Source organism: Manis javanica, chromosome 7 (assembly GCF_040802235.1).
Source record: "Manis javanica isolate MJ-LG chromosome 7, MJ_LKY, whole genome shotgun sequence".
NCBI lineage: Eukaryota > Metazoa > Chordata > Mammalia > Pholidota > Manidae > Manis > Manis javanica.
The window spans coordinates 53955792-53968557 of NC_133162.1; the positions used below are offsets into that span (position 1 = coordinate 53955792).

General features: G+C 33.5%; 1 protein-coding gene across 8 annotated transcripts in view; it reads right to left on the reverse strand.

The window, feature by feature from the left end:
- Positions 1–12766, reverse strand: part of CABCOCO1 (ciliary associated calcium binding coiled-coil 1) — a 128372-nt gene that overhangs the window by 73777 nt on the left and 41829 nt on the right. For 7 of the 8 annotated variants that reach the window (XR_005057163.2, XM_073240996.1, XM_073241002.1 and 4 more), the window contains exon 5: positions 5302–5374. Coding sequence is in view for 7 of the 8 variants with exons in the window: in XM_073240996.1 (XP_073097097.1) it covers positions 5302–5374 (73 nt within the window). In the remaining variant the exon portion in view is untranslated. Of the gene's footprint in view, positions 1–1376; positions 1398–5301; positions 5375–12766 lie in introns of those variants that run through there. The other variant, XM_073241001.1, reaches the window with a different exon arrangement.

Below are 12766 nucleotides of genomic sequence, written 5' to 3' on the forward strand. Positions count from 1 at the left end.
AACATCCAAAATATATACAGAGTTCACATGCCTCAACACCCAAAAAACAAAGAACCTGATTAAAAAATGGGCAGAGGATATGAACAGACAGTTCTCCAAAGAAGAAATTCAGATGGCCAACAGGCACATGAAAAGATGCTCCACATTGCTAATTATCAGGAAAATGCAAATTAAAACCACAGTGAGATATCATCTCACACCAGTTAGGATGGTCAACATGGAAAAGACTAGGAATAACAAATGCTGACAAGGGTGCGGAGAAAGGGGAACCCTCCTACACTGTTGGTGGAAATGTAAACTAGTCCAACTGTTGTGGAAAGTAATATGGAGGTTCCTCAAAAAACTAAAAATAGAAATACCATTTGAACCAGGAATTCCACTCCTATGAATTTACCTGAAGAAAACAAGATCCCTGATTCTACATGACATATGCACTCCTAGTTTCATCATAACACTCTTTACCATAGCCACTATATGAAAGCAACCTAAGTGTCCATCAGTAGACGGATGGATAAAGAAAAGGTGGTACATATACACAATGGAATATTATGCACCCATAAGAAGAAAACAAATCCTACCATTTGCAACAACATGGATAGAGCTGGAAGATACTATGCTCAGTGAAATAAGCCTGGCAGAGAAAGGTAAGTACCAAATGATTTCCCTCATTTGTGGAGTATAGCAACAAAGCAAAACTGAAGGAAATACAGCAGCAGACTCAGACTCCAAGAAGGACTAGTGGTTACCAGAGGTAAGGGGTTGGGAGGGTGGGTTGGGAGGGAGGTAGAATGGAGTTAAGGGGCATTATAATTAGCACTCACAATAGAGGTAGGTCACAAGGAAGGCACTACAGTACAGAGAAGACAAGTAATGACTCTATAGCATCTTACTATGCTGAAAGACAGTGACTACAATGGGGTGTGTGTGTGGGGTGGCACTTGATAATACAGGTAAATGTTGAAATCACTATGTTCAGTGAAACCTTCATAAGATTGTGTATCAGTGATATTTTAATTAAAAAAATAAGTGAAGGGTAGAAATTTCTATTCATAGAAGTATCCAGCTCATTAATGAAAAAAAGAATGATGAAATAGAATATCACCATTGTTTTAACTCTTAAAGAAATAACACATCTACGTGATGATGATCATTGGTTGCTAACATCACAAAAAGTGAGAAAATGACATTATGTGCCTAATAAAGTTGCACAGAAACATCTATAAATTGTTCTTGATAAGCATTTGAACTGAAACTTAGTCTTCTAACATTAACTTCTAACATTAACTACCCATTTATTGGAAATATGGAAGATAGAGCAACACTTTAAGGATACCACAGGCATGCAAGTAGCAAACTAAGTTGTGGAAAATTCTATAGAAGATGTGGATTCTTCAACACTAATTGCAAGGAAATAAAAAAATACAAATAGTGAACCTATAAATGCAAAATGACTGAACAATCAAATTGCAATGTAGGTATCTCATTTGGATACTACTTCAAACAAATAGATACTCAAGTAAATGAAAACAAACACAATCCAGTTAATCATGGGTTTTTTGAACATCAGCTATATATTTGATATTAAAGAGTTATTAAAAATCACTATACTTTAAAGTCACATATTTAAACACTTAATGATTATGGTCATGAATTCATAACTGTTGAAGCTAGTAATGGATATATGAAGGTTAATGCTGTTACTTTTTTGTAATTGATGTACAGTTAGTATACAACATTATTTTAGCTTCAGGTATGCAACACAGTGATCTAACAATTATATACTTAAGGATATGCTCACCATGATAGGTGTAGCTACCATCTGTCACCACACAAAGATCACAAGATTATGGAGTATATTACCTATGCCACACTTTTCCTTCCCATGACTTACTTTTTTTATAATATTTCTTCTACTATGTATATGACTAAAATGTTCCACAATAAAAAAAACAATTAAAGATTACTTGGTAAAGTGTCACAATAATCATGGTGCTTTGATTGTGATTACACTGAGTTTACAGGTTAATTTAGAGTGATGTGGTATTTTTAATAAATTGAGTCTTCTCAACTGGAAACACATTTGTCTCTCTACTCAGAATTTTTAAAAAATTATTTTTACTAAAACTACTTAATTTTTTGTATTATTATTGGACATTTTTGTTAGGTTCATTCCTAAATATTTTATGGTTTTCATTATTACAAATGTGATCATTTTCCAATGGGTTATTAATATAGGAAAATATCATTTTCTTAATATTGGCTATATATCATACTATCTGAAATGTTGTGTCTTGTTTTTCAATACCTTTCTTTTTCTTCTATTTTTGACACCTTTTTTGTTTTGTTACATTATCTAGGAACTGAAAAGCAATATTGGGTAATAATATCAACCTTGTCTGGTTCCTTGGGGGTATTTTAATGTTTTCATTAAGATATTTTTAGTGAGTTTCTTGGGTTGTTATATTATTTAAGAGTGTAATTCTATATTACTGATTGACTGGAGTCTTCTAAAAATGAGAAAGGGTTGCTTAATTTTATCAAATGCTCTATCCTATCTATTGAGATACACATTTGGCTTTTCTCATTAATATATATCCCAGTGTTACACCATCCTTCCACATATGGAATAAATCCTATTTGAACATCTCATCCTCTGCTATATTTCATTTCTAATATTTAATTAAGATTGTTGAATCTGTTTACATAACTGAAATTGCTTGTAACTTTGTGTTATTCTTTTGAATTTTTGGTTATAATTCATTTTTGATTCATGGAATAAGTTAAAAGCTTTCTCAGGATTATACTAACTTCAAAGAATGAGTTGAAAGCTTTCCATCTCCTTCTATCTTCTATTATTATGTATGTAAAAAGCAGTTATCTACTCTTAGAAATATGGGTAAAACTAGCCTATAAAGTCTTCCAGGTCTAATGACATTTTTATGTGTGGATTTTTCAATATCTTATCTGGTTATCATTCCATTAAGATTTTCTACATCCTCTCAAGAAAATACAGTTACCTGAATACTGTTTCTTTCTGGATTTTCAAATCCATCAACATAAAATTGTACCTGTTCTTTTATTAAAATTTTTCAAATCTTATTTTAAATTTCCACGATCTTTATTAGTTCATTTTCAAGAATATGACAAACCTTCAAACTGCTCTGAGAATATTAATCAGACTTAAAGTCTTCCACCATTTGTTCTATCAACTCTGTTCCTCAGCTAATGTTTGATCTGTTCATAGAATTTCATGCTTAGCTATGATTTTATTTTCCTTAAATGCTTGGTGATTTTGGGGCTGCCAGTGTATCTTTAATTAGACAATCCTGGTTCACTTGTCTGGGGATGTTTGTTTGTTTGCTTGCCTCTAGAGACTGTAGGAGAGGGGCAAAGAGTGATGGTAGTTAGGTGTGCTGGTAACTCATGTTCAGGATATATTCATTGCCTCTCTTGAGGGTCAGTGGCCACTTCAGAACTGCCCTCCTTTTTGATGCCAATGTTCACACTAGTTTCTTTAGCTTTGGAACAAATGCTCTGGAGGAGTCTTAGTGCTCTGCACAAACAGCAGAGGGTGAAGAGGCCGAACAGGGCAGTTGCTCTGAAAGCAGTCCCCTACTTGCTTCATTTTTTTTTCCTCTAAAGCTTTCTCCCACTCCTCTGTCTATTGAGGATGTCTAAGGAAACTTCATTAACTCTATGGCATCTTCCTTGTACATTTGGGGCTGTGGCTTAATATCCTTTCTTTAAGGATTTTTTTTATAGCTCCAGTCAGCTAGGGGAAAATACAAAAGACAATGGAAAATAAAGGAGCCAAGCCCTACTTTATCCACTCTATCTTTAGAAAAGCATAAATGCTACTTAAATACATTCTTACAAAGAGAAGAAAGGTGTGATTGTGCAATATCAAAAGAAAAAGGGAGCTCTCTTGAAATTTTTTCTTTATGATCCTAAATATCTGCTTATGCTACTGCTGAAGTCACTAACATTTTCCAAAGTTTTACTGAACAGATGAGATAGAGTTGTATTCCAAACCGATAACTACTGCAACACTGTCATACTATAGGATATAATTCTGAAATAGAAACATTTTTGGTGTAACTTTGTCAAGTGATACCTGATTTAAGTTATAGTATGAAGAGACAGCAAAGGAGTCTGAAGGAAAGTCAAAGCAGAAAAGGCCCCTTGTTTTCTTTCAGCTCACTAAAAAGACAGCATGAGAACAGGTACCCCAACAGAGGGTGAGCAATGGTGACTGAGGTGTTAAGGAGTAAGCAATTCATAAACTCCAGAATAATAGTACTCTGGAAGACTAGTTGGCACATTCTATCTGGTTCTACTATCAGGAAAATAATAAAAATTACATGAATATCCCCTTATTCACTGTTTATTTCTGACCAGGCCACTTGTGAATCTGATACTTCTAGGGAATGTAGCCTTTTCACATAGTTGAGAACCCAAGGAGCATTTTTTAGGGCATCTTTAGCCTCCTTAAGATGTTCTCATTTTTAGAAATTATATACATGATTATAAGCAAGACTGTTCAAAGAGTATCTTCAGGTAAACCATTTATTGTAGAACTGCTATTTTATACACAATCACTGAATCACTTACACAGCATTAATTAAGGGGCTACTTGGCTCTGTGTTATACTATATGTTGCAGTAGAAAAACAGCAAATGACCTTTGCCTTCAACAAAATTACAGTTGGGTTGTGTTGACTATATAAATCCACAGGAAATAATGAAAAAAACATATAACACAGTGCATATTTATGTGCTTACTGGTGTAGTAAAGAGTAGCCAATCTTCAGCAGAAATAGAGCAAATGGAATAAAATAACAGAATGTGATTGAAGAGTTTGTCTAAACCCTTTCTTTGAGATGCAATACAATTAAAGGTTTGCTTCACTGTGGAAGTGGGATTTGAATTAGGCCTTAAAAAAATGAGTATACTGAGAATAAATGTGAAATTAGAAGAGATTTAACTGAATTAATTTATCTCACTTTTCCTTATTTTACTTCTGTGAAGACATACATACCCTATTCAATTGAGCTTTGTCAAATAATCCATAAATGCATAAAGTATACGTGATTAACAATGCTTTTAATGCCAAAAGACAGCTTATTTTCTTAATCCAAAGCTCATTTTATATAATTATTCTTTTTTGAAAACTTCTAGTTGGTTATATTAACACTTGAGCAATCTTGACAAGAAGTTGCTTTAAGCAGTTAAAGATCCAGATGCTGATCAGCATGCATTAAGTGATTCAGCTTAATTAGTTCCATCTAGATAAATTACTTACCTCGCTTCCTATCACAATTTCTTCCCTGGTAGAGTAGAACAGAAATTCATATAGCTTGTAGTGTTGAAATAAGCTGAAATACAAAATAAATGTGTAACTGATAAGTTTATTCTAGGAAAAAAAGCAAATATGTAAGAGTATTTACTAATGGAAAGTTGTTCACACTGACCAAACTAAAGACATTAAACACTAAAATGGGGTTAGCTACCTCCTTTATTCAAAATGAATTGTTCAGAAATGGCAAGAAAGATTTACCTTTTAAGATGTTGACAATATAACACGGTACCTAAAATAATGTCAGTAAATTAATCTGTGATGGGTGGATATGTTTAGGATAAGGGAGCAATTAGGTTGCATCTTAACTTTTCTTGTTTTACAATCAAATAATGTACTGCTCTAAATAGCTGATCAAATTTCACATTATTTTTCATGTTCTGTTCCACACTGCAGTCAATTTCATCTGGAATGAATGCCACTAAATTATAAAATCTAGTTCCATTTCTATTGCTACTTCTCATATCATCAAACTGCTTTAAGATCAAATTAATTTCTTATAACACCTGAACAATATTCCAATATGAACTGAAATACACTTAGATGACTGGTTTTGTTGTAGCATATTTGATCATACATCAAAGAGAGGAATTAATTTAAGAAAGATAATTTCCTCAGTTCCTAACCTACAGACTAGGTGGCAAGTATATAAAAAAGATAAGAGCCAGAGGGTAGGAATTTCTTAAAACAAATATTTTTAGTAAGTTTAAAGATTTCAGCAGTGTGTTACTGAGAGTTAAAAACTTACTGAAAGGCTAATTTCTAATATCCTGTTTGTGATAATATTTGAATTTTTCTAATACTCTTCCTGCTGGTAGGAAAAATTAATAGACTCATAATACAGCAAAATGCCCAAGAACAAAAAATTGTCTTAGTGGTTTCTCTTTCACTCTGGTGCCTTTGCTATTTAAGAAAATTGATTTTAATATAACTGCGAAATTAACATTTGCAGAATGTGGCTATGAAGCATGTATAATAACTGCTTCTCTTGAATGCTGTAATGGATCAAAGTTTCAATTCATTTCAAGAATTGAAATTTTAAAGGATTAACAAAAGCAGACATTATACTACAATATTTTATGGGATTGTAGAAGTGTCTATAACCCTTGGTGCAAATATCTGTTTTTTAATTAACAACCTTTCACAGAGGAGGCAGGGCCTGCCCCACTAATGTGATGATTCATGCTGACCTCAGTGCTCTGGGACCAAACAAGGGCAACAGGACAACCACATAAATGTTCCAAATTTAACTTTGAGGCGAGCATTCAAGTTAAAGAACACTAATGAAATTTAGTTTCTTAATTGTGAATAGACAATTAAAACACATAAATCTCCTCAAGAATAATTAAGTATTAATTTTAATTATCAATATAGAACATGAATCATATTCATACCTTTCTTGAATTTTGGTTTAAAAAATGTACTTTTGTTTTTTAATATAACAGTTATTTCTAACTATTTCTACCCACTTTTTTCAGGAAATTTCGTGTTATGCTTAAATTATAGAGGCACATTTTCAGTAAATCAGTATTTTTGTCATGAGATTTTTCATAATCTAGAAATCTTTCTAATAGATATAGTTTTATAAGCACCACGTTTGGTAGTTCATTCAGCGATTCAGAGATCATATATATTGAAAAAGGCAGTAAACAACCAGCATGAGCTAGGATAATGGCAGAATGGAGCAGAAAATGGAAGCAGCAAATACCTGTAGTTATAGCTATGTGAGTGGTTAAAGTATGTAAGTATCATTCCCTTTATTTAAAGAGCTGAAGACTCCCTTTAGTTGCTCAAGCCAGGAGTTCTCCAAGTCTGTTGTTTTGACAATGCAATTAGATATCACAGACTCTGACATAAGAAGTGGAAGAGAAACAGAATCTCCTTAAGGAATATATGTTTTACTTCATGTAAGACCCCATCCAGAAACCTGGAAATTGTTGTGTCCTTTGCTTTGTTACCTGAAAACTACAAGAAACATTTAATAAATGCACACAAAGAATGCTATTGGATATTAGCAATGGTGGTGATCAAAAACTCATGGTGGATACCCATACTCACTGTTCTAGTCAGGTATCTACTACCAGGCATCTACTGAAGTGAGATGATACAGCTCTAAAGTGATTTATTTATTTATTCAACATATGTTACTCAGTTCTTATTATACTCTAGACCTTGTACTGAATTCCAGGAATAAACAATGACAAACAAAAATTCTTGTCTTCAAGGAGTTTATTGTCTAATGAGATGAGAGAGATGATTAAACAAGTAGTTACAGTATAGCGCCAAAAATGTTATGATTCTGTGGGAACATTTAGAAGGCAAAAGAAATATCTAGTCTGTAGACTTAATGCTCAGGGGGACTTAATGAAATCTAAGAGGAAACCTAAAGGTCATGAATGAGTCAGCCAGAGAGTATATTCTAATTTTTTAGGTGCAAGTGAAAGAATGGTTCAATCAGTAAAATAAAAGGGGAAGGTATATTATTTGATCACTATCTGGTAAATAGGGGAAGAGCTAGACTAAGGTAAATAAGATCTAAGTAGTTAAATAATGTTATTAAGTGTGTGTGTACATGTGTGTGATTGCAGGCATGTGTCTCAATCTCATCTCTCCTAGACTTTTTTCATTTCTTTTCTCATTCTTTTTGTGTTGGCCACATTCCCTTCTATTGCAGACAGGCTTCCTCCACCATGACAGAGGCAGCTCCAGGTTAATAGCTCTAGAAGAAAACAGTCAGTCTTCTTCACAATATTAATAATACTGGCCATGTAGGTATTGTGTGTCCACTCCCAATGAATTACTGTGGTCAAAGGAGTGGAAAAGTGTTATTAGAAGACTCAGATAGGCTATATGAATGACTGACAGAGGTTAACTAGATCCCCAAAAGAAGCAGAGAGAGCTTTTGAAAAACAGATGAATGATTTTATCGAGTGAACTAAGTACAGTGTACAGATCCTTCTCCATCCAGAAATACCATTAGAGACCAATATTTTCAAAATTCATAATGTTCTGGATGAAATATTTATGACATCCAAAATTATAGATTATTGATTAAATCAATGAAGAAATCCTCAGGCAGCTGGGTCTCTTGTAGTTTTATCAGCAGTTGATCTTACTACTAACACAACCCATTAAAAAGTGATGGGTATGCAGATTCACTCATGGTATTTCTTTCTTTCTTTTTTTGGGGGAAAACCTTTGTACATTCACATTAGTCATCAACACTCAGAAAACTAACTTAGCTTTTAACATTACTTTGATTTGTTGGCTAGAAAATACATCAAGATCAGTGAAGTTTGATGAGTCAATGAAGCAAAATAAATTCAAATTCTCCTTTCCTTATATTGCTTACCTAGAAAAAGTTTTAAGGTTAAAAATATTACACTGGCAATAACTTTTTCTGAGGAAAATATTAAAGACCATAGAGTATTTTGGAAAAAGCTTGTCTTCCTGTCAGTGAATTAGTATAAAATTTTCCTTTCTCTATCTTTTGTCACACAAAGTTAATTCATAAATCTCCCTTCCTGTAACTTCATAATCTCTCAGCTTTATACTCTTCATTGCATATAGGAATTATATTGTCCCATGCCAAAAGAGAAATTCACTTCCTACAATGAAACTAAAATGCATGGCTTAGATGCAGTGGTTGAAGATGCAAGGATGGGGCAAGGCCAGGATTAGGATGAGACAGGCAGGGAGAGGCACCTAAGGAGGCACTTACTCAGGAGCAGGTCAAGTTGCCCCCATTGCCTTACTCCCGTCTCTGCTTTGGTTGGGGTTCTCTAACTTTACCAAGGCCAAGGAGCTATTTGATAACCTCCCATGGGAACAAAGTGGCACCTTTGCTGTGGGAGTACATTTCTTCTCTCTTCCTTTAAAAGTATGATTTCTGGCTGACTTGAGCTCCTAGATTATTTTGTCAAGCATCTTACCTGAGTCCTAAATCAAAGGGAGAATACACAGAAAGAAAATGAGTCAAGACATCTTGCTCCATGCCAGGAGATACCCTGTTGTAGAAAGAGGGCTTTCACTGGATAAGTAAATTTAATACCATATTAAATTGAAACATGCTTATACTTTTGATAATTGAGTTAGCTTCATATTTATAAACTTCTTTGTAGTTATTAACATGATACATATCAACTATACTTCAATAAAATACAAAATCTACATTTAACCATCATAGAAAAAAATACATAAAATGAAAAAAATTATATGATTTAATTGTCATTAAACTTACATCTGCAGGCCTATGAGGCATTCTAAACAGGTATTGTAGAGAGGCATTTTTCTCTCTACACTTCAGTATCAATTTCAGATATTCTACAAACTGATATTTTACTTTTTGTAACAGGTGCATTTAGTATTTCTTTACAATTACAATATAAACATTTAACAACATCAAAAATAGTTGTGATATTTTATGTGACCAATCTCTCAAAGATTACATTTTCCTTTAAGAAGACTAGACATTTTCAGTATATGAAGTTAGCATGTAATGGTAACTAACACTGACATCCCCTCCTTACTTAACAATGATCTGAAATCAGATGTCAAGAAATACGTTGATGAACATTTGTCCAGAGAGCTGTGATGAAAGAGAAAAGAGCCTCGATCTTTCACTATCTGGAAGGTGTCTTTAGAGCCCCTGAATGGGTTTTACTGCTATGGTTAACTGTCAGTCCCAATGTCCATTATAAATCTGGGCTTAGAGCACACCTGTAAAATGTGTTAATTCTAAAATTCATATGGAACCACAAAAGACTCCAAATAGCCAAAGAACAAAGCTGGGGGTATTATGCTCCTTGACCTCAAGCTCTACCACAAAGCTACAGCAATTGAAACAGTATGGTACTGGCACAAGGCTAGACCCATAGATCAATAGAACAGAACAGAGAACCCATATATAAACCCATGTATATATGGTCAATTAATATACAGTAAAGGAGCCATGAATATGCAATGGGGAAAAGACAGACTCTTCAATAACTGATGTTGAGAAAACTGGACAGATACATGCAAGAAAATGAAACTGGTTTACTGTCTAACTCCATACACAAAAGTAAATTCAAAATGGGTTAAAGACCTAAATGTAAGATGTGAAACTATTAAACTCTTAGAATAAAACCCAGGTAAAAATCTCTTGAACATAAGCCTGAGCAATTTTTTCCTGGATATATCTCCTTGGGCAAGCAAAACAAAATGAAAAATTAACAAGTAGGACTACATCAAACTAAAAAAGCTACTATACAGCAAAGGATACCATCAGCAGAATGAAAAGGCAACCTACAGTATGGGAGAATATATTCATAAAAGATTTATCTGATAAAGGGTTCATATGTCTCAACACTGAAAAAAAAAATAACCTGGTTAAAAAATGAGCAGAGGAACTTAACAGACATTTCTCCAAAGAAGAAATACAGATGGACAGCAGGCACCTGAAAAGATGCTTCACATCACTAATTATCAGGGAAATGTAAATCAAAACTATAATGAGTTATCACCTCACACCAGTTAGAATGGCCACTATCCAAAAGACAAGAAATAGCAAGTGTTGTCAAGGATGTGGAGAAATGGGAACGCACCTACAATGTTGGTGAGAATGTAAATTGGTACAACCATTGTGGAAAGCAGTATCGAGATTCCACAAAAAACTAAAAACAGAAAAACCATTCAACCCAGTAATTCTACTTCTAGGGATTTATCTGAAGAAAACAAAATCCCTGATTAGAAAAGATATATTTACCCCTATGTTTACTGCTACATTATTTACAATACCCAAGATATGGAAGCAACCAAAGTGTCCATTAAAAGATGAATGGATAAAGAAGAAGTGGTACATATATACAATGGAATACTATTCAGCCATAAAAAAGAAATCCTGGCATTTCCAACAACACAGAAGGATCTAGAGCATATTATGCTCAGTGAAATAAGCCAAGTGGAGAAAGACAAATATCATATGATTTTACTTATTTGTGGACTATAAAAACAAAGCAAAACAAAATGAACAAAACAGCAGTAGACTCATAGACACTGAGAAGTGACTGGTGGCTACCATGAGGGAGGATTTTGGGTAGGTGGATGGGAAGAGTGAAGGAGATAATGGGGCACAAAAACCTCAATCATAATATAAGCTGGTCACAGGGATAAGTGGTACAGCAAGGAGAATATAGCCAATGATTCTGTAACATCTTTCTATGTTGACAGATCATAACCACATTAGTGGGGTGAGGATTTCATATATGGGTAACTGCTGAGCCACTGTGTTGTATTTTTGAAATTGCATATCAGTGATACTTCAATAAAAAAAAAAAAGAGAGTCCTGGCAGATTTAAAAGGAGGAAGGGAAGTAGGATGCCATACGAATATGTAGAGAATTTCCCTTACTCAATGATTTCCAAATCCCGATGGGCAGAAAGATCTCGGGATCAGGTTCTCCTCCAATTCTGGAGTTTACTCCCTGTCTTAACTCCACCCCAGGACCTTGCTTTACTCTAACTGATATGAAGACTACTGTGGCTTTTAGTGAGGGATACACATAAGGAGTATGTTTTTATATTAACTATTATGTTAAATGCTATTATATAAATATATATCACATACTATTAGTAATTCATGCCAGAAACCAGTAAACCAGTATATAAACCTTATTGTATTATACACATTAATATTTAAAAAGTGTTCAGACTACAACCAGGATCCTTGCCAAGGAAATAATGAGCATGTGTAAGACATCATGCAGCACCCCTTATTTTAGAATTTTAAAACTTAAAGTTGGAAAACACTACAGTATATCATATTAGAGGAACAAAGATATTTTGCAGAAGCTTTTAGTTAGGCAAAAGAGAAATTTTTACCAATGCTCGATTAAAATTTGTAAACTCTAAAAATGTCTCTTGGGAGAGATGCATGACTCTAACACAGGCCCTGTGACAGATTATATAAAAAGACAGATTTCTTAGTTCGCCAATGAAGAATAATATAATAAAAATATTTTCCCTCTGTCCACCATTTTCTAAGCAGAAAGAAAAACTTAATGAATTTAATTGATCAATACTACAAAATATTAAGGACACATAATAAATTTGAAGATATATATACAGAAGTCTCTTTAATTTCTAATACAAAGCATGTATAATAAATGTTTAAGTGGAACTTAATATTGCTCTTTCAAATGCAAAAATTTTTATATCAAGGCCAACTACCTAAAATATAGTCCATTGCAATCAAGTCACGTTACTCTTAAAGAATTTTGTGTAAAAAAATGGCATTAAAAAGAGATTCAGAGAAAAAAAGAAGTGCTTAGATAATTTATTAAAATTCTAGGTACAATTATACTTACCAAATACAAATCTTTTTTTAAGAATGCTGGGTTAACCAAAACATTTAATGTCCTGGTTTTTCTTTA